Source organism: Labrus mixtus, chromosome 5 (genome assembly GCF_963584025.1).
Source record: "Labrus mixtus chromosome 5, fLabMix1.1, whole genome shotgun sequence".
Lineage (NCBI taxonomy): Eukaryota > Metazoa > Chordata > Actinopteri > Labriformes > Labridae > Labrus > Labrus mixtus.
Genome location: NC_083616.1, coordinates 2,934,295 through 2,957,326, shown reverse-complemented (window position 1 = coordinate 2,957,326; position 23,032 = coordinate 2,934,295). Strand labels below are relative to the sequence as shown.

Genomic DNA, 23,032 nt, shown 5'->3' with positions numbered 1-23,032 from the left:
TAAGGGCAAAACACTCAGCAGCTCCTATAGTGAAGAATGAAACCTGTAGGCACACATAGACACACACAGACACACTTTGTCACACAGACACACACGCTCTGTTCCTGTAATCCGACCTGTTTGAGATTCTAATGGTTGCATCCGCATTGATCATCCCCCCACTGAGCCAAACCAGCCATCCTCAATCTTTGGTTGTTTCAGCTACAAAATACCCAAAATGCAACACTGTAATGTGGGTCTTATATCAGTGTCATGTACCAACAAATGTACCTTCTTGTGCGACCCTGTGGTGCTCCAACAATTATTGACCTTTCATTTCTTTATATAATCCAGATTTATAAACACAATATCTTTGACATGTTGTACACAAGGGTTCATCTCAACACAGGTTGACTTTGGGCTTACGATGATGCCTTAGTTACCAAAGACGTGCTGTGTTGTCCGCTGGACAGAGCGTCAGGATGTTGTGTTGCCATGCTGAATGCTTGACAAACATGTCTCTCCCTCTCTGAATGAACAATCCAAGGTCAGAACATCATGTACAGTACTCAACTCTACTCAAAGCAGCTTTATTGATGTACCACCTTTCAGTCATAAAAACATGCAGCCCAAACTGCCATCCCTGGATAGATCACCGTTACTAAGCAAAGCAGACGGTTGCTAGGGACGCGGATATAATCACAGAATCTGAGGGACTAACTGTAAGCTTATCAATCAGCAGAAAGAAGTCATGTTGAGGCAGTCATTGGTTACTGAGTGAACACATTACATAATGTGCTATATGATACAAAAACTGTTGAATGAAAAAGAAAAATGTCAACACACTCGGACCTGATGAGGCGTCGGCGGGATCTTCAATTCATACAGTGATTGTGAGCGGTTGAGATGTAGGTGGAGGATCAATGTGTAGTAACCACTTTTTGAGTTGTATGGATTTGCCACCCCATCATGTTTAATTTAAATTAAATTATGGTCTGAAATTATTGCATTTTTTAAAATCACGATTAATTTCATGCTATTTGTCCTTTCAGGCTCACCATAGATAGTCGTCTCCCTGTAGTCTCAGTGATGTAAAAGCAGGACACTGCTGCAGCTCAGCTGACGAGTCCAAAGTAATAGCCACCTGATGACATCACATATTGACCTTTGTTACCGTTCCTTTGAGCTGTTTGACGTCAGTATGGATCCCTAACCACTTCCTGTTTCTGTGCTGAAATTCATGTCCTAACCTTCCATCTACCAGAAGGTCCTTACTGTATTTCAAAATAAAAGTACACAGCAAGTAAAGTACTCTCCAATTAAGACAAGAAAATAATTCAAAATAAAAGCCTAATGACTTTTATATTTGAATGTGAAATAAAATAGAATTTCAAAATGGGAATTAATCGCAATTAACTATTGAAAATAAAAGTTTAATTACGATTAAAAAATGTTATTGTTTAACAGTCCTAACATATATCAGTTACCTTACCTTATATAAATATATATTATAGCTTTTACATGTAGCCATAATCTTTACCTAGATATAGTGTGTAAGTCACTTAACCAAACATGGAAATGTATTTGCCATTTGGAGATTTTCCCTTCATGACATCACAAAGGGCAGTAACCCCTCCCCCAGGTGGGTGACACTCCCACAGCTAGGTGTTTGTTCTGCCCTCTGAGTCTGCCTTCTCACCGTAAACAATAGGACATGGAGCGAGAAAGCCCGAGCCAACCCAAGCCCTTCCAGAGAGGGGGCGTGGTCAGACACAGCTCATTTACATATTTAAAGATACAGACACAGAAACAGCCTGTTCTGAGCAGGGCTGAAATAGAGGGGTTTATAGGCATGATCAAATACAGGATCAGAGTGGATTTAGAGCAAGAAACTTCACACACATATTTTGAGGAGCTCTGAGACTTATTTACACTGAAGAAGAGGAGGGAAATGTGTGACCTTTACACAGACAGAAGAGTAAAACTGTAAAAAGTCACAGATAATTACAATGTTTATAGATGGCATTTCTGATGAAAATTACATTTTAATGGATCTTCTTTACGAAACATTCAGTTCATCAAATCATCACTTCTCAGCTGAAACACAATGTTTTTGGGGGTTTCTGTGGCAGGGGCCCTGCACTGACAGCCCACTGGGCCTGGTTAAAAACTCAGCCTTGAATTTTGAACATTTATTTCAGGAATATACGATGAACATAAGGTGATCATTCTTTGGATGTTTGTATGAACTGTATGCAGATGATACTGTACTATTTCATTTATTTCCTAACACCTATGTTTTATTACATTTGGTTTTACTTTGACGTCTATGCAAGCCGGCCAGAAGAGCCTTCTGTTTGTTGCCTATATTTCAGTTTTAAACTCTGCCTTTTCTCAAGTCTTGCCTCTGTTTTTCTCTCCCTTCTCTCCCAGCTCTCCGCTCTTCCTCGCTGTCTCATCCTTCTGCTCCTGTTAGAGTGGGGGATGTCTGTTTTCTAACACCTCTCAGCCTGCTTATCTACTAGGTCTGTATAGCTGTGGATTGGTATTTCCATCCCCATTTGTTATTGTGCCTGTCAACCCCCTTGATATCTGGCCACCATCAGTTATGGATATCATGCCGTGTGTGACAGTGAAGCGCTCTGTGGCTGGCGACTGAAATCCTGATTGTTTATGATAGGCAGTGTATGTGTGTGGCCCGGGTGTCTGTATGGCTGGCTGTGGTAAGCTTGCATGTGTTGGATTCGTGCCTTCATCAGTGCTTGTGTGTCAGAATGCATTATGGCTCTTTGCATGACTATATCCAATGACAGCCTCATTCCTCCACGACGGCTATTTGTAGGGTTGCGCTCACTCCTTTCAACCTTTTGGGTGTCCTGAAACTTTCTTTTTGTGATTGTGCACTCTGCTGTTTCATTCCCTTTGTTCCACTTTGAATTGGTGGATCATGTTTCCATTTTGCTGCCTTGATGTTCCAGTTAAACTGTATTGAGTGTTATATGAGCTGCCAGGATTGACTTAATTACAAGAAAGGCTCAAACTTCTGAAAGCAGAAAGATAATTGGCACCCAGCAGAGCATCCTCATGAGTTTCTTGGCTTAAAGTATCACACAGACTCGTCCATGTAGTCACTCTTTGTGGGGAGAATCTGAGCTTGTCCCTTCAGGGTATTGGCTCGAGAGAAACCACAGTCTATCTTAAACAGATTTGACTGTAACAAGAAGACTCCTTGTACTGTGACCCCCTACCTCCCAGTCCTACAGTCGATCTGCTAATTGTTCCATTTTGATGAGTCATGTAGATCTCCAGATCAGAGTCTACATCACACAGGCCCAGAGAACCCCCAGTCATTTTCAAATCCTTACCGAAACAGTTGTGATCTTCATTTTTTCTTGAGGTTTTCAACATGTTTTCTACATTCCATTGTCAAAGACCTGCTAAACCCACATGTTGGCAATGGACAAAGACATTTACTTAACGTTTACATGGACCGCAAATAATCAGAATAATAGCCTGATCAGAATATAAATGCTGCATGTACACTACCAAAGCAGAAGAGACGAGTACGATCCATCCTATTTAGGAGATACATGATCCATGTAAACATTTAAGACTGAAATATCGACTCAGAGATCTAACAAGGGGAAATGTTGTGGGTCACATTTGTGCTGAAAGAAATAACAACATTGTGATAGTTTGTTTCTGTGTCAGATGGTATTTTTTTATTATTTTAAAAAGCTCCAAAAACCAGATAATTGGAATCAAATTGATGAGGAAGTTGCAGTTTTGAGGTAGAACTGTTGGTTTGAATCAGTAAGAAAATATTCTCCTGTCTTGGTGATTGAATACATTCAATCCAGTGTTTGAGTTGGAACTGAGGCGTGAGTCTGTGTTAATAACTCTCAACCCGCCTGCTGGATCAGGGTGTCTTTAATGACCTGGTGCCTCCTCCTCCTCCCTCCTCTTCTCTTCCTTTCCTCCCTGACTTGGAAGATTCAAACAACCCCCCACCAACACTGGACATGGAGGACTATGACGTTCGCTCGGCCGCCAGCATCCTCGCCTCGGTGAAGGAGCAGGAGGCGCGCTTTGAGCAGCTGACCCGAGCCCTCGAGGAGGAGCGTCGCAACGTCAACCTGCAGCTGGAGCGCGCCAACCTGCCTCCCAACCCCCCAACCAGCCAACCAATCCCATGGCAGCAGGTGGTGATGCAGGTAAATGAAAACCAGCATGGCCTACCCCCCCTGTCATTTTCAACCGCCAACTTCCTGCTCCTCCCTCCTCTCATCTGAGCGAGATCATTCCACCGCCCTGTGGTCATTGCTTTTCATCATTGGTGGGACTCAACAATCTCAATGTTCAATTTTTCTTGTGGTTTGGAATCTTTTTTTTTTCCTTTTTCTGTGTCCTGGATGTTGTGCAACAAACTTGCCCTGTGGTGACTCATCTTTTGAAAGCGAGCTGATGAGATTCAACGTCTCATTCTGTCATCCTCCACAGTGCTCGCCATCCAATCCCATCTCCTCTCCCTGAACGCTCCTTGATATTGTCTCATGGTGTTGCTGATTGGACGTGGCCTTTCGCCCAGCCCTCTGGGGGACATTAGAGTCCTGGGCTGGGCCTCCTGTCAATGCTTGCCCACTCAAATAGGAGCAGGAAATGTAAAGATGTAGAAATGAGACAGTTGTAATCCCCTCAAAATGTCAGCAGTGACAACAGCACATTGATTTACACACTTCAAACTGTAAGCTGCCATGTTGAGCGGAAAAAAGTTACAGTTCATCGTTTCCTCTCCAGACTTTCTCCAGCGTTTTTTTTTGACTCTCGGTTATGATCAGGTCTTTGGAGAAACCCCCTCCAGACTGCATGCATGTTTTACTAACAGGACCCTCAGAGTACGATCCGGCAGTGCACCTGCAGCTCTTACACACACATCACCTTTAATAACGGTAAAAAGGAAACACTCTCATGTATTATTGATATGGAAAGACTTGCAGGGATTGAAACAGTTTTTGGTCTGCGTTTGCATTTGCTTAGTCACATTTTGTAAGCAGTCGGTGTGAGCGTTCATTTTTAAAAAGGGCTCGCTGCCAATTTGGCCTAATGTAGGGATAATGAAGAGGATGCAGGAAAATCACTTGTCACCATCTCACACACAAAAGGGGCAATCTACTCGCGCTATGTGTGTAGGTGTGTGTGTGTGCTAGAGAGAGAGAGAGAGAGAGAGTGAGATGCCTCGCTTCCTCATAAATGGGTCCATGATTTACCGGCTTAACATGACAGGCAGTGAATTAACCTGCTCCCTCACACACACACATCAGACTCACAGACCCCCCCCCCCCCCCCCCCCAACACTTGCTGTTCCAATTGGTGGTCAATTGGGCGTAGCGGGGCTTCGACACACATACCTATTCCTCATTTTACATCAATTTGAAATGTCATTGGTCAGCAGGCATTGGACGGACGGCTCTATCATAAACACCTACAAATGCCAAAGCAAATTGCACATGTAGGTGGGGGGTTGATCAGTGAGTGCTCCAGGGCAAACACCACCTGAGTTCTTGGCAGCATGTATGCTCAGTCTCAAGCCAAAGAGTGTGTGTGTGTGTGTGTGTGTGTGTGTGTGTGTGTGTGTGTGCGTGTGTGTGTGTGTGTGTGCTGCACCTGGAGACCCACTCCATGCACATAATGAAACAGTATGAGGGATGAGGAATGCATCAGGTCAACCTCTTTCTCTACTTCTCCTTAGTTTCCACTACACACACACACACACACACACACACACACACACACACACACACACACACACACACACACACACACCTACACACACATGCACACACTCACACTCACCCTCAGGCTGCATGATGGATTAAAACATAGCATGGAGCAGCAACTGAAGGTTCAGATTTCTAACCCCAGGGCCAGACTCAATGAGGCCTGCCATTATTTAAAGGTTCAGGGTCTGAAAAGCGAAAGTCTGATTCATGAAATGAGATGCTAGAAGATACATTATAGCATTGATTCACCACTCATCCAGCGCTCTGCTACGTGGTGCTGCACGTGGAAGAATCGAGGTCCAAACACCAAGGGGTGCCAGCTCACACTTGTATCCGCCTTAGATCAGAATTGTCAGCGTTTAAACACAAGCGAGCTACAGAGAGCAGACTCAGTGGGTATCAAAAAAATGTGAGGGGGAAATTATCTCAAGATTTCTGCAGATTACTTCACACACATCAGCACAGCGTGGTATGATTTGTCCCTTCAAACAGTGCTCTGTAAATGCTCAACACTTCTCACTTTATTCCAATCTTCAGTTTGTTGATTTGAGCACAGCACGGCTCCTCCGTCCTGCGCTGCCTGATGTGGAGTGAAGCGTGGCCCTGGACCGCGGCCACATGACCTGAATAAGTCATACAGGGACGATTTGACAGAAATAACGCTGCAAGTCATTCACACTTCAAACTTAGAGTCGAGAAGATTGGTAGCCGCTCTAAATGTTGACTTTGGAGACAAATCATTGAGGTAATGCTCCTGTGAACATGCAAGTATTGCATATCAGGGATTTTCCTTCTGCAGAGAGACTTTGGCTTGCAATGAATGGAATGCAATTTTAATTGGTCAAAGATATTTTCATGGAGTCTCCGCGCCTGCTGTATGAATTGCCTCACATTTCCGTGCAGACATTCAGATAATGAACGTCAGGAGGGAGCAGTGGAGTTTCCCATCGAGAGCACATGCATGCTTGGACAGGGAAGGTTCAGCAAAGAGATACAAATCGATGAATTAACTGAAGAAAGCTAATGAAGTGAACGTTTTCTCTGCAAGGGGGAGGAAACACAAGTCCTCCCTCGGTTGGAAACCCATCCTTAGTATTTCTTCCTCTCTTTCCCTTGGACAAGTATGTGATGAGTCTGTTTTATTAATGACAGAGGTGTCTGTGCACAGTCTGTTGAGGCTTTATTGGAAATTGCCTTGAAACAATGGCTTTCATTGGAGCTATATATTGCTATTTACATGATGTGTACTATTATAGAAATATAGCAAAAGCCAATACGTTTAGCTTCATTAACAAAACCTGAAGGCTGAAAAACAACAGCAGTAAAACAAAGTTTATAAAGCTTCAATGTGGTTGTATTACAGCGTAGTCTACAGTTAGATATACTGTAAATGCCTCATATGTACCCATCCTGCTTAAAAAATTGTAACCAAAGGAAGTCGTCTTTCTTTCACATCCTTCCAAGAGAATCAGCGTTGTAGTAAGATCAAGGAGTCCTGCTTTGGTTCCTTAAAGGACAGCATATTTAAATGTTCTTCTTTATTTGCACCAGAGCGTTCCCCGTTCTGTATGATCATTTCAGACCTGCAGTATCAGAGAGGACGAGATGGAGATGTTCATCAGGCAGGTCAGACAGAGTCACCAAAGTATTCTTACTATTTCATAGTTTTCCTTCTTTAACACACAGTATGTAAAAATCCACCACCAGGGGGCTCTCAATCAAAACAATAACAAAAGGTGACGTCGAGGCTGGCGGGGAATCATGGGAGTGATGTCATTTTTAATTTGATTTAGATACTTTAGTTTAAATATTCTCATAAAATTCTACATATAGTAGGTCTAATCAGGTTTCCTTCAGACTCTCAAACTGATAAAGAAATAATACCCTTTTTTACTCAACTTCATAAGTTTCAAACCACAGAAAATGGCATCACTCCTCCCATTTGTTCCAACAAGGACCCCCCTTGACCCCAGTCTGACTTGGGGCCCCCCAAAGCATTTTGGCTTGCATAACACTCCTGCTGAATGATTTTGTCTGTAGCTGATGCAGGTGGTTTCCTTTATGCTATGACTCAAATTTCTTGAGACAAAAGAAAAAAACAAGAACAGTCCCAACAATAAAGAAATTGCACTCTGGAGATTAAGTGCAAAGAGCAGCAGAGTAGGATTAAAGAATACTGTAGTTCAACATGTTTTCATTTGAATATTTCATGATATTTGTTTTGGGCCCAGCATGATGTGAGTCCCGTGTGTTAAGATGCTTTGACTTGTTGTATTTGAACAATGAGTGTGGTAGAGGTTAGACTCGTAAACAGCACTGCCCTACTTCCTGAGACCTCACTAATTGATTTCTGATCCTCACACACTTTATGAATGAGTGAAGCGGGAGAGAGCGATAGTGTCTATACGCTGTGCTGTGAAAAGCATCACAACAAAGCTGTCCAAAGACACTCCATTAGCTCTCCTGATGTGATTATCAGCGGAGGTTCAGTGACACGGACCAAGACGCCTTTGAATCTGCATCTATTGACGCCCGTGCGAGGACTTTTACTCGCTTTTCATTTGATATTGTGTTCGCCTGGTTGTAATTGATTTAGCCTGAAGGAGCGTTATCTCCCAAGCTCTGAAAAGGTCAAGTGGTGCATGGCGACAGTTTCTCCATGTGGGAAAAAGGCAGACAGCACTCAGACACCCACGTCTGTTCGGAGCTGAGGGAGAAGGTGACCTCATTTCAAATACACCCGGGCGCCACATCTATCGACGCACTACGGCCGCTGCCCGGCAAACGCACAATTTTACATCTCTTGGTGCACTGAAAGCATCATTTCTCTTACTGTGGATTTCATTAAATGTTTGAGTTTGGCATTCAGACGCTTTATTCCGCAGCCTTCCAGCGATGGAGAGGCATGTCTTCCTCTTTTAAAAAAAAATCTTTTTTCTTTATACTTTTATTGCAATACATTAACGTTTCCGATCATTGTACTTACACATATTTGCAAAATGTTTCATATTTTTAACACCCAGTGGTGCAAAGGAAACAATACATAGACATATATACACAGTATGCAGATTCAAAATGCATATCACAGAGGCAGCATTCAGTGTGAGCTTTGTGCCTCCTTTTTACAATCATATAGATAGTCAGGTTAAAGTTACTGTTAAAGAAATTAAAAAAGTAAAAAAATAAGTAGAAAAGGATTGAACAAAAAAAAAAAAAAATAATTGTCTCCTCTCCATGTCTTTCTCTTTTGCTAATGTTGTTGGAAGTTTTCAAAGGCGTGTGAGCTTTAGAGAGAGAGAGAGAGAGAGAGAGAGAGAGGGAACAGTGCAGGCTTTGATCTATGCTGAAGATGCACAGACCCAGCGATGGCACAGCAGCACTCAACCAACAATCGCCCCCCCCCCAGCCGCCCTCCACCCACTTTCATCCCCACGGCAAACCCAAGCCCTGACGAGGAACAATGGACACAAAAGGGCTGAGGGTGCTATAGCGACAGGAGATCTATCCTTACGCTGGCAGGGCCCCGGAGCCCCGTACCCTCGTAAATCACCTGCCTAACAATGAGTCTCAGTTTACCCCTCCCCGTGTCTTTTTCTCTCGCTGTGCCATCACAAACCTCCTCTACTCCCATAAACACTCTAATTACCTCGCTGTGAAAGTGGCTGCTTTGTTTAATGTTGTGCGCCACACTGTTCCCGTCCCCCTCCCACAACACTCTCCTCTAAGATGATCATTTCAGCCATGGAGCAGCCTGCAGACGAGTCACATTTTAAACTTTCTCAATGTTGCTGCTGATTCTTCTGTTTACATTTTGACTCCTCGTCATGCTGGGATTATGACCTTTAAAAGGAATACAAACAAACGTGCAGATCTAACACCATATGAGTAGCATCAATTTGAGGTAAATTGACTTGGTTACCTGTGAGATATAAAATTGCACCATTTCCTCTCAGAGCCGTAACTTCATATCGAATCAGACACACAGACTTCATGAACACTTCCTCTGTAAAGAAGCAGCGGGCTCTCTCGTGTCCATTGAGTTCAAACATCAATAATTCTGTTTTAGAAATCACAGAGAAAAGTTAGCCTTCACGTCCTGGCTCGTTTTCAGTGGATTGCGGCACCTTGACGTCTTGTAGACTTGGCAGAAGACGGGAAACTGTAGACAAACTGAGTGTCACTGACACAGCAGGCACTTCAACATTCATGTGTTTTCATTTGACTTTGATACTTTGAATTTTTGCCCAATGAGATCAGGTCTTACATAAACCTATGAATGAACCACTGATGGTAGAGGCTGCTGAGTAAAGACTCCATCAGTATTAACTCATCCCATTCATACACATTCATACGCTGCCGAAAAAGCAGTGGGAGCAATTTGGGGTCAAGTGTCTTGACCGAGGACACATCGGACATGTTGCTACAGGAGCTGGGGATCTAACCCTGACCTTCCAGTTGAGAGACGACCCACTCTACCAACTCAGCCACAGCCGCCTTTTGTTACCGCACGCCACGTCTACTATGACATGACAGCTTTGGTCTCCCAGTATTTCTGCTCCCATTTTCTTTTTCACAATGACCCCTGAACTTGAAGGGAAATCTCCTTGTGACGGTCTTGCCCTGGATGTCCATTTGCAAAATCCATCCATCCATCCATCCATTATCTTTTCCGCTTTTGCCGTTCGGGGTCCAAAGTGGGGCTTGAGCTGATCCCAGCTGCTGTAATTGGGCGAGAGGCGGGGTACACCCTTGACTGTTCACCAGTCAATCACAGGACTCCTAGATTCGAACTCTCAACCTCTTGGTTGGGAGGTTACCGTGTTAGCCACACCGCCATGTGAACCCTCTTTGGAAAATTGTTTGATCAACATATACATTTTTTCCTCTCTAGTTGTAGTCATTTTTGAAAAACAAGAAGATTTAGACCTTCATGATCCATGAGAATGGTATGAAGATTTGGGGAACTTGTAGCTACAACTTTAAAAAGAAGAATGACATGCTGCTCCTTTCTTGCATCCATCCTAAACATGTAAACTGTGAGAGTGCAGGAGGTACAGATAAGACTGACAGACTGGATTTCACATGTTCGATTGGCGTGGATGTTCAAAACACTTGGGGATCCAAGTTCAATTCCTCAGTTCCAGCCTGCAGACTCTAAAGGCTCTTTAGTCCATTTGAAATTCTAATAAATGTATCAAACATTTAAGGAGCATAAAACCTCTTGCTTATTCCCTCTACACCTCCTGATATCGGACGTAAATGCACAGAGCGTGCCGTCTAAGTGAGGCTTATCTTTTATTCAGCCACTTCAACATTAAGAGTCAACTTTGAGGCGATGGCCCATGAATCACACTGCTAACCGCTCGAGGTAGGGGGTCAGTCCTTTTCCGCTCGGTACAGGGGGCTGACATGGAAGGACAGGAATTTGTACTCAAGGTTGGGGTTGTGCATACTTGTGGAGTTTAGACAAACAGGGAGAAAGAGGCTGGACGGGGAGGCAGCAGGAAAAAGCCTTTTGTGCTGTGGGCTATTTATATTCATCCTTCAAAATCGACCCCAACGCTGGTGGACTTGATGCCTCTCTGGGTGCGCCGCCCTGCCATTTGATCACGACCCATTAAACTATTAGGCTCACTGAAAGCACTAAGAGGGGTATCTGCTCTCCATTTCTTTACCAGACATTCTCCTCTGTTTGCATAGGTGAGGAGACGGGCTAAATCTCCAGTCTGCATATGTGCTTGAATTTCAGTTGAATCAGACTGCGAAGACTAAATTGTAGCCTATGTGTTAAAAATAAAAGCCCCTTTTACAGGAGCCCAATGCCACCTGAGGAATGTGACCTCACCCCGTGCAGTGTCCAGCCGGAAATAACCAAACAACCCCCCCGACCTCTTTCACCTGAAGAACACTAGATTGAAAACAGTCTCAGGACTCCGCAGTGGGTCCGGAGGTGTTCTTCAAAGCCTTGATTTAATTATCCTCATGAGTTCAATGTAGTGGTGCGACAGTTTTACGACATGACTTATAAGCATGTAAACGCTTGTCTAATGAGGAACAGAAGCAGAGGTTCATCATCAGACAGAGAATTCCTAAAGAATAACTTAATGCCAAGAGGGACCCTGGGTTTCATTACAGTGTATCCCAAGTGTGTTCTCTAATTAAGGGTATTTAAATGTGAATATTCAGGTCAAGTAAAGACATTTAAAGACATCCAGCTTTTTTTTTTAGGAAAAGCGGTCTTCACACATTAGTAATTACACATAATAGCAAAATAATTGCAAGACTCCTCCCTCAAACTTTCAAACATTGGAGCACTGTCTTTGCAGAAAGAGGGGGGGTACGATGCCTGCAGTATATTTAACAGTTTAGCTCTTCCAAAGATTTTTTTCATATTCAAGTAACATGACATTAATTAAATTGAAATTATTTACAAAAGAACACAGGAAGCTTTCACCTTGGAGGGGTAGAGAAAGAAAATAAGAAAATTAAATACAGAGCAGGTTAACGGATGAAAGAGGCTCTCTGCAGTTTAAAACCTTAAAATGTGTCTGCTGTCTCTCAGAAAATACAAGCAAACTAACGTTATCTAACCTTTAGATCTGAGGTTAATTAGAATATACAAATGGGCTTTTGAGTTTGAATGCCAGAGATGAATCTTGATGAATCTTGAAATGAATGTGGAAACAGATGAATCAGCTCAGAAGTTACTCTCAGCTGGATACTTCAGCTGGAATCAGTCTACAAATCTCAGTTCTCTTTTTAATGCTAACAGAACAAACCTCCTGGTGTTTGCTTGATCCGGTTGAGCCTCGCTCTTCCACTTGTGTGCACGGGAGGGATTAGCAGCACTTTGGAACAGCAGCAGCAGCAGCGGTCTACAGGTGGTTAACCGTCAGATTACAGCAATTAAGTGGAAACCACACACACACACACACACACACACACACACACACACACACACACACACACACACACACACACACACACACAGTGACTTTGCTCCTCTGGCTGAACGAGTCAGCGCTGCCTCAGGCTGAGATGTACACACTGTGGGTAAAACTTTTAAAAAGGGCTGAACATCACAGGGTCTGGAATTTGAAAAAACCTTTGCTGTATGGGTTACAGAGTTGAGGACACACACACACACACACACACACACACACACACACACACACACACACACACACACACACACACACACACACAGCTCAGGGGCTCTATTTACATGTTGGCACATTTAGAAAGGGTGAAATAGGAAAAGGAGCCATAACAGTCTCAGATTGTCTGAGAGTGACTCTGTTTGTGTGGAGGTTGGTGCTAATAGTGCAGGAATGTGTGAAATGACTCCTGACAGACTTTCTCCCCGAGTGCCTCGTTCAGACGGAGAGCTGTTTTCACTCTTTCAGTCCTGTACATTTCTGGACAACAGCCGAACCTGAGATTTTCCAAGGTTCCAAATTCACACAACGACACAATGTGTCCCTCACAGACTGAAGTTTCTCCCGTCGCATAGGGGGAGGGAGGGAGGGGGGAGGAGGGGTGCAAGTCAGTACATGATGTAAAAAAAATGTGAATGCTTTATATCCATGCATTTTGTAATTAGATATTTTCACTATACAAAGAAACGAGTGCACATACTTAGGAACAGATGAAGCAATGTTACTTTAAAGAGGACATTGTCCCTCTTCTCCACCTTTTCAAACAGTCCCCTGTGGTCTAAATGAAACATCTGTGCTGTGCTTTGATCAAAATGTAACATGAATCAAGCACCAGAGGAGGTTTGTGACCCTGTATAAACCAACTCTCTCAGAACGCTCCGTTTTGGTGTGTGTATCTCTTTAAATGTAATGAGCCCCCCACCTGAGCAAAAGTTTTGTTCTGGGCTCGGGGTGGAGTCCATGGGTGGAGATATCAGGGGAGGGGAGGGGATTTTTTTTTTTTTTTACCAGAATCCCACTGTGACATCACAAGGAGAGCACATTTGAAACAGAGCATTTTTCTCTGTGTTGTCAGACTTATGCAGACCACAAACAAAGGACTGGATGGGTTTATTTCACATTTTGTGGGTCTGTAGACTCTCAGGTTACACAAATATATGTTCAGAAACACTGTACAAGTGGATTTTTCATTATATGTCCCCTTTAAGTGCACACATGAAATAATTGTCATCACATTCACCTTCTCGCTTAGGATAAATTTTCCTGAATATTACCTTCTATGTTCACACACAGCTATCTCTGCTGTCACCCAGAAAGACCTGGTAATGTCTGGATGAGTAATTCAGCTGTTCGGGGGATTTTCATGAATTTTGAGCGTGTGTAAAAATACCACTTCTGGGGAGGCGCCGGTAACCGATGTGCAGAGACTGTAGTCCTCAAAGCGGGTGACATTGGTTCAAATCCGACCAGTAGCTCCTTTCCTGCATGTCATTCCTCTCTCTCGCTCTCGCTCTCGCTCTCGCTCTCTCTCTCTCTCTCTCTCTATCTCTCCCCCCAATTTCCGACTCAATCAACTGTCCTATCTCTAAATAAAGGCCCACAAATAAACCTTAAAAACAAAAAAAAAACACCACGTCAGCCAATGGCATGAATTAAACAAACACATGTACACATGTATTCTGCAAAAATCACAGTAAACATTCTTTAGATTCCACAAAGCAAATGGAGCTGATTGTCACTTTAACTCTGCAGATCTGCAAGAAGATGTTAGTCAGATGCAAAGACTGGGAACTCTGCCAGTCAGCTCCTGAGCCAACATGTAAGCACATGAAGCGTTTGAAACACGGTTTTATTTTTGCCAGTTTTCTGGCCCATCTGTTAACAATACATCTCAGACAGCAAACGAGAAATTTATTTTGACATTTCAGCAGAAATGTTGGCATTAGGCCATACTGAAACATCTTTTGTTTTTGACATATTCTAAAAAAGCAGACTCGCCAAACTTAACCGTATGTTCGGCTTAAATTAAAAAGTTGATTGATTGTTTTTTATGCCTCATTCTGCGTCCTGATGTGCATAACGAGGAAAACTAAGCAGAGCTTGATCCCGTTATGGAAAATCTTGCTGCGCAGTTACAGAATCACAACTTAAAAAAACAGAGAATAGGACCTTGTGATCTGAAGTGAAGTCACTCAGAGCTTTATTTCCCTCAACCAAGAGAAAATGGTCTTTTTCCAAGACAAAAGCCCCGATAGATTGGACTGTAATCCTCTGCATCGCTGAGTGGCCGTTTTTTAAGGAGAAATAAAACATGACAGTAAGAGTCATTAGATAAGTGCTTTTTATGCAAGCTGCTACAATAAACAGAGTCAGCCTGGAGCAGATCATCTCAGGCCTGCAGACACTCACACGTCGACGTCAGGGCCCCTCACACTGTGACTTAAAGAACATAGTCAGGCTTATCGTTTAAAACACAACATGTGCATTTTCTTTGCTCCTGCTTTGTGTGAAGTTGGATTTCACTTTGAATGTACTCACCTCTTTCTTCAAGTTTGATGCTAAAGACATGTTTCCCAAGAAATGTATTAACGGCGCAGAGGAACAGCTCTGAAGTGTGACTCAGAATTAGATGACATTAAAGGTAGAGTTAGTGTTCGTCGCAGCTTGTTAACACCCCTCCTCCTGGGCTCATTGCCACCAGTAGAACATTCCCACTGCAGGATGTAATGTGTATGTTTACTAGGGCTGGAAATCTTTGGGTGTCTCATGATTCGATTTCGATTCTTGGGGTCACGATTCGAGTTAAAGAGCTAGCCGTAGCACTTAGCAGGGAGTGGCTGATTAGCCCCCAAAAAAATCCAAATCGATTTTTGGAAGTTATGAATCAATTTAAAATCTCGTAAGATAAGAATCTCGATTTTTACATAAATCGATTTTTTTCCCCCACCTCTAATGTTTACTGCTTGTACCTACACTGCAAGATACCGCACGCTAGCACAAGCTAACTGCTGGTTAGAAAGCAGACCAACTCTGTGTCCTCGACTAAAAGCTAACATAAGGTTCAACCTTGTTTTAGAACGAGCTTTACTCGCTCTGCGTTTCTCCTCACTATGGTTATATTTTCTATTCTTTGCTGCTTCGTCCACGTCTGTCGTATTCAGCGGTTTGAATCGTATCCAATCACTGAGTTGTATCCACTCCTGAACTCACCTGAGTGTTGTCATTGGCTGGAGGAAACACACCAGCTCCCCGCCAGAAACGTCCAAAGCCAACCAAAACAAACCAGAACATGAGAATCCAGTCAGAGGACAGACGAGGTCTCTGCAGACACAGACACCACACATGTATGGAAGCCCAGAAGGGATGACGAGCAGCTTTTCTTTAGTATAAGTCTGTAATTTGATTTTTAAGTAAAAAATACTGACTCTATCTTTAAATTCTCTTTTGAAACTGAAGATTATAAAAACATTATATTTGTACTAAAACTCCATATATCTTAAAAAAGCGCGAGTCCCTCCTCTCTTCTGTCTGCTATTTGTATCCGTTTCTTTCTTCTCTCTCTTTTTTCTCCTGCTGAATAAAAGCGTGAAGCCTCATTTGAACAGATGCAGCTTCATTGCAGGTGTCTGGCTGTCAAAGCACGCCTTGTTGCTGAACATTAACCTCTCCACCATCTGTTTCACACCACACATCCTGCAGGAGTGAAGCTGACTTCAGGAGCTTTGATTACAACTCCTGGATTATTCATACACCTTGTACATTTATTTTACAAGGCCCAGGCATGGGCTGCCATGCTCTCCAGGGAATATAGCTTGTGTCTGACGGTAGCAGGTATTCCAGTATTAACTCATCCATTCATACACATTTACACGCCAATGATGAGGCAGAGGGAGCTACTTGGGGTTAAGTGTCTTGTCCAAGGACACATCGGACATGTAGCAGCAGGAGCTGGGGTTCGAACCCAAGACCTTTTTCAGAGACCACCAGCTGATCCACAGCCGTCCCATCACAGTCCTGTTTGTGTGGCGCGCGGCTGTAAACTCAGTCTGATGTAAGTCCAGATGGCTTGGACACTTGGAAAATGTGACTTAATAAAATAAAAGCATCATTAAACAATCAAATGGACACAGGCAGAACAGATTTAGAGAGAAAATAAAGAGTAATGCCTCTTCACTCATCCGCTCCTGTGAGTTTTCCAAAAGCACTTAATGGATTTTTAAACAGGGTTATGAAACTTGCTCGACGCTTAAATGGCTTAAATGGAAAGTGATATCACAAATCAGGTAAGAGAAAGAAATGAACAGCATTTAAAGTTACAAGAGCCTCCGACTTTGAGGAGGTAATGTCTGCGGGATGAATTCTTAATGGTATTGTTGGAGAGTAAATAGATCTCGTTGTGATGGTGCACGGAGGGGCCAGGTCTTTCATTAAGAACAAATGGAGCAGGAGCGCTCAGAAGGATGAAATACCAGGCTGGAGGAATGCACAACCTCAGCCATTTCCCCTCTGTTTGGGACTTCTCCTTTCTCCTTTTTCTCTTTTTAGTCCAGTCATTCTCTCTCTCTCTCTCTCTCTCTCTCTCTCTCTCTCTCCTGTAAGTCCAGACATCCCTTAAAAGTTGTCCTTAGTGAAGCCTCCATCGACGTTATTAGATTAACATTCCTCCTCAGTCTTGGTCACAGTCCTAGATATTTGAATGCGAATTCTTTCACGTACGTCCCACCCCTCCTTTACATCAAGTGCAGTGAGAGGAACAGCACAAAGAAGCAGAGAAAGGGAGCTGTGTGTGTGTGTGTGTGTGTGTGTGTGTGTGTGTGTGTGTGAGTGTGAGTCTGAGGGTGTAAAAATGTTGTGCCTTTGCCGAAAAAAGGGGCAACTTTTGTTTTGTGTGGGAGCCCTTTGCACCCCCTCCCCTTCCTCTTTTTTCCTCTTCTCTCTCGGTCTATACCAGCGAGGGGGAGGGGTCGACGGGTTGACAGACAGACGCAGCTGGAGTGCATAGAGGGAGCTGGTCCCACCCCGAAAAGGTGCCAGACATAGACCCAATGAGAGAGAGAGAGAGAGAGAGAGAGAGAGAGAGAGAGCTGCTTCACTTCCAGCTCCCACCGCTGCTGTCTGGGAAACCCTCCTTTCTGCTTACACACCTCCTCTCTCTCTCTCTCTCTCTCTCTCTCTCCCCCCTCTCAGACCCGCAGCTTTTTTGTCCTCGCTCTGGCTAACTTTTTTTGTTGAGTGTGTGAGTGTGCGTGCTTGTGCACACGGCTCAGCTCAGCTCCATTACTTCTCTTGGATCCCAGTTCAGTCAGAGAGAGAGGTTTCTGCTCCTCCAATCTCAACAACACACACATAACATGCAAACATCATTCTTACATACTAACACACACACAGCATCTCTGCAAAGGAGGAAGAAAATCCTCTATTCTGTGCTGAGACACACCATCCTGACAAAGCTACAATTACACTGGAAGTTTGGAGATTTGACCTTCAAAATAAAAGCACATCAGTCTCAACATAAATATTATTCTATTGCATCTCACATGTGAAACATAAATGCTGCTATGCCCGTTAAAAAAAACACTGCAGGCCTTCAGATGTAGACGACCCGTTGGCCATTCTGCTCCTGTGTTTGATCATGATTCCTCATAAAGCACTTGACTCTGATTATTATTAGAAAATATTCAAATTCAAATTAAAACAACTTTATCGATCGCTCTAGGGGGAAATTGTTTGGAGCAGTTTCTACATAATAAAAGACATAAAAGAAACACATCGAAGTACAATAAAAAGATGATATAGCCCTATGTGATCTAATAAGAATCAGTCGCCTCCTGATATGAAATACTGCATGAATACATTATGTTTAAGGAAGACCCAGCACTGATGAGAGAGTCAACAATAATTTGTTTCATAATTTAAAAAAGAAATAGAGTTGATGAGCTTTTCACTGAAAACACTTACAGGTTTACTCAAGTCTACAAATATAACTGTAATATGCTCAGTATAGAAAAAAATGACTTTCAACGAATGTTGAATTCACGATGAACAAATGTATGTTGTGTGTGTCGCGTTGCTAAGTTAGCCTGTATCCTGGTAGAAGTGAGTTCATTTTGAAAGACTTGGTCATAAAGCATACATAGCAACTTTAGCTTTTGATTGGATCTTTTTTGTTTTTTAACAACATAGTTATGAGCTACAACTTGAACAAATTCCCATTTTTTTGCCATTATGTAATAAGATCTTATGCCTTCTGACAAATCACTCCCGCCCATCAGTCAGGTCAGCTACACGCCTTATTATGAATAACTCTTATCTCTACCCATCATAAAATCATTATGGATGAGTTATCCAAAAATGTCTCCCAACATAAAGTTTGTGCCGATAAGAAATTAGCTAATTGGACCTATTTCTTTTTTTTAAACCAGGCTGTAAACATGTTATTTTCTGCTTTTTTGAATGAGTGTGTATGTGATTTCCGATGCTTCTGCAGCCAGCCTCTAGTGGACACTCGATGAACTGCAGGATTTTGCATTTGCATCCGATCTGTACGTTGTACTGACACTAGTGTCTATGTGTTTTGAGCAGGACTTTATATTGTCCAGGGCGATGCCCGATTGTTTAGTTTCCTTCACTTGCTCAATAGATGTGTTCTTTATACAGACTCTAAGCTCTGGCTCATGCCTAAGATAATTAATTGACCCAAATACTTTTTGTTTTGGAGGTATTCACACGACCGCCAAACTTATTTTCCTATCGCGTAACGGTCGCGCTTTTATTTTGAAGGGCACACTTCCCGCATGTGTGTCGCTTACTCTGTCCAACCTGACGGAGAGCTGAGCAGAGGATGGCTGCCTGCGTCTGAGCTGCTGCTGCCTCTGCGCGCACAGAGACGTAAACAGAGCAGGAGAGCGAGAGGAGACGAGAGGAGGAGAGGAGGGAAAGGAGAACTTTTCCGACAGGAGGAAATACTTGTCACACAATTTCCCCGGGAGGCTTTAATATTTTTTTGTTGTTGATTGTGGACCATGCCTGCTGAAGTGAAACAGGTTAGTAGTGTTTGTGTTGCCTTTGCCTGCCGGTCTGCTCCCTCTCCTCTCATCATGTCAGCCTCTCTGACTCCTCTTGTCTCCTCATTGATTCCTCATTGTTTGGATTTTTGTCGCTCAGCTTTCAGTCTATCCAAAAATCATCGCTCTGTGTGTCTTTTATTCAGCCAATTCTGCAACCACTTTAATGCGCGTAAGCAGTGATTCTCAGGCGCACCGATGTCCTTCAGGAGGAGGATAGTGCCTGCATGTGTGTGTGTGTGTGTGTGTGTGTGTGTGTGTGTGTACATGTGTGTGGTACTGTATGATGCATGTGTTCAGGCTGCTGCATGACATCAGATACAGTAGGAACTATGTGGCCTACTCCTACTACTAAGTGACCATTTCATGCTGGAAATAGTTGGGATATGTTTAGTGGTGGTTCTGTGTCTGTGTGTGTGTGTGTGTGTGTGTGTGTGTGTGTGTGTGTGTGTGTGTGTGTGTGTGTGTGTTGGGAATGCCATGCAGTAAAGCAGTGCTGTGACTTACGAGTTCACTGACACATTCATGGGCTCAGACGTGTCAGTATAGCCACCTAGAGAATGACTGAGCTGTGATCATGAGACAAAGCAGAGAAGTATTGAAAGTTTGCCCCCTGATCATCGCCCTGCGAGGCTCTCTGGATCAGCCCGGCACGGCCTGGATGGATTTATAGCCTTTTTGGGGGCTGCTGTGCCAATTGTGAGAGAGACATGGCATTAAAAACCCCTTTTGTCTTCCACTTGCACAGATACCACAGGAATGTGCTTTTGTTAGCTCTTGTGAGTGTGTAAACCGTTGTCTGTCTGTGCGGGTGTGTGTGCGTACAGCAGGGGCATGATGTGCATACATTATTGGAACTGTTCCCTTGCGTTTGAAGCGCATCCACACATGCAGCCTAAACCATCACAGCGCCGAGCTTGGCAGCGCTCGGATGCAACAGAAATGGAAGACAGACAGACAGACAACCTAAAAGAAAGACAGACAAGTGAAGGAAGAAAAATCACACTGAATAAGGTCAGGCTCACTTTAGAGCAGCGAGGGTGGGGTGGGGGGGGGGGGGGTGGAGTTACCAAACCGCTGCCTGGCAGAGGAAAGCAGCTCTGCACGCTGCTCTGATAATAATACATTAACAGTTGCCTCCGTGGATGAGTGCCACCAGATAACTGAAGGAGCCGCTGCCAAAAAAAGAGAAGCTGTTTCTCTCTCTCTCTCTCTCTCTCACGTTCTTTGTTCTTTCCATCCATTGGTTCTGACAAGTTTGAAGGCTCTCTCAGTCTGAGTGCCAGTCGAAGGATGAAAAGCAGGCCAAAAGTTTGCCTGTTGGCTTGGATTATGTGAAAAGGGATGAAGCGCATTGTCAACAACAACCTGCGAGTTGCCACCCTCTTCAGTAGGCATCCTTAAAATGTTTCAGAGAGACTCCCCTCAAAGTCCGTGACCCCTGTAGCACTGAGATAGTTGGCATACTTCAGGGCCTGTGACCTTTTCAACTCAGCTGGACATTCCTCAGCCAGGAAACACCTGCTTGGATGGTGCTGTTTTTTGAGGAGAGGTCAAAGTCACACTTGATCCAGAAATGGATCCATGGCAGAGTCAGTTCTGTTGTGTTTGTGTCCTTCTGCTTCTTGTTACTCCTCGATCACTGCTGGGCCATGACATGAAACTACCAAGGCACTTCTTTTTGTCCGTTTGTATCTACTGCATTGAAATACATCCTATGAACTATCAGACACTGGTGTTCACTAACTATGTATATACTTTATTTTTGTTATTTAATCACAATAGTTACACACCCGTAAGATATACTCGTTCCTAGAACGTCCATGTGTGCATCATTTTCACATTTAGAGCCCGGCCGATTAATCGGCCGATATTAGCATTTCAAGTGAATATCTGTATCGGCAATTTTTTTTTTTTTTTTCGCAGATATTTCTAGATTTATTCGCCAGTCAAATAGCATTTCATTGCGTTACACTGTATTAAACTAGCAGTTCTCTGTCACCAGCAGAGGGCGCTGTATGGATACAACAAGCATTATCACCTTCCAGAGTGTCGAGCGGTGATGCACGTACATGCTCAGTTACTTTCCAGTTGAGCTACCATGCACCAGCTAACTGCATTTGAGGGATCAACGCAATACATTTTTATATATCTATAACTACAGATTAAAGATAGATCTATGAACGATATCGGCTGATATATCGGTATCAGATTTAGGTATCGGACCCAAAAATCTCATATCAGTCCAGACCTAGTTTAAAGATACAGTATGTGTCATCACTCGTCAGATCAAGAACCATTAAAAAAACTTTTTATGCCTTAAAAAAGTTTAATGCTTTGAGCTAAAACATTTCAATTCAGGTCCTCAGAGATCCTACAAATACATTCAAATATTTGAATCCCAGAGCTGTGGCTGTGGTGTTATTGTGAACTGCACCATGGGTCAACAGTCTTTGAACTAGTACAGGTGAAACGCGTCAGACTTTTGATTTATATAAAGGATATTAAACTAGAGTATTAAATATAATCTTATTTGATTTTAGCATCTAGAGGTCGTTAGGTTGTCGATGACAAAAACAACTTCCCTATAATGAGTCGATTTGTGTCCTGATGTTTATGAAAGCTTTTCTAAGGCTGTGTTTTCCTCTTCTGACTCTACAGACACATTTATTCTAATATTTGATATCCAGTCCTATGAGTCATTATGTCACTGCCACGGCCATTCTCAAGAGATTTCCATGAGTAATAAGGAGTTCTGTTCTGTCATCCTCCTCCTGTTGGTCTCAGTCTAACAGTTAAAAAGCAGTTTCTCCTCTCTGAAGAATGAAGCATGGAGGGGAGATAAGAGAGATGCTGATCTGCCTTGACCTCATCCCCATGCTGCGGCAGAGCTTACAGCGAATGAGTTTTAGTCCACTGAAGATTACTGCAGAGCCCTCAATTAGTGGGGGAGCCTGCACCAGACCAACGTCTGAGTTAAATATAAACTGGCCCTTTTTTTATTTTGGAACTCCAAAACCAGCAGTGTAGCTCCTAAACCCTGCAGAGGCTGCAGCATCTTCAGCTCATGAAAGATAGACGAGCAGATTTGTCGTGAAGGAGAAAGAAAAACATTATGAATAATCCAGTATAGACATCATCCTGCCAAAGTCCATCACAAAAAAAAAATAGATTTAACTTCTCGCCGCAAGTTGGAATCTAGAGGACCTGTCTGCATAACAACATAATTCACCAGTGATGGAGCCAAAGACTAAAGGAGGTCTCGATGCAG

General features: G+C 43.2%; 1 protein-coding gene across 12 annotated transcripts in view; it reads left to right on the top strand.

The window, feature by feature from the left end:
* The window catches only part of arvcfb (ARVCF delta catenin family member b), a 263,985-nt gene that overhangs the window by 109,583 nt on the left and 131,370 nt on the right, over positions 1-23,032 (top strand). For 8 of the 12 annotated variants that reach the window (XM_061037311.1, XM_061037308.1, XM_061037304.1 and 5 more), the window contains exon 1: positions 3,993-4,193. The exons of 1 other annotated variant lie outside the window; for it this stretch is intronic. In XM_061037311.1, the coding sequence (XP_060893294.1) occupies positions 4,002-4,193 (192 nt within the window). In that variant the 5' untranslated portion in view covers positions 3,993-4,001. 3 more of the 12 variants (XM_061037313.1, XM_061037309.1, XM_061037312.1) reach the window with 3 other exon arrangements.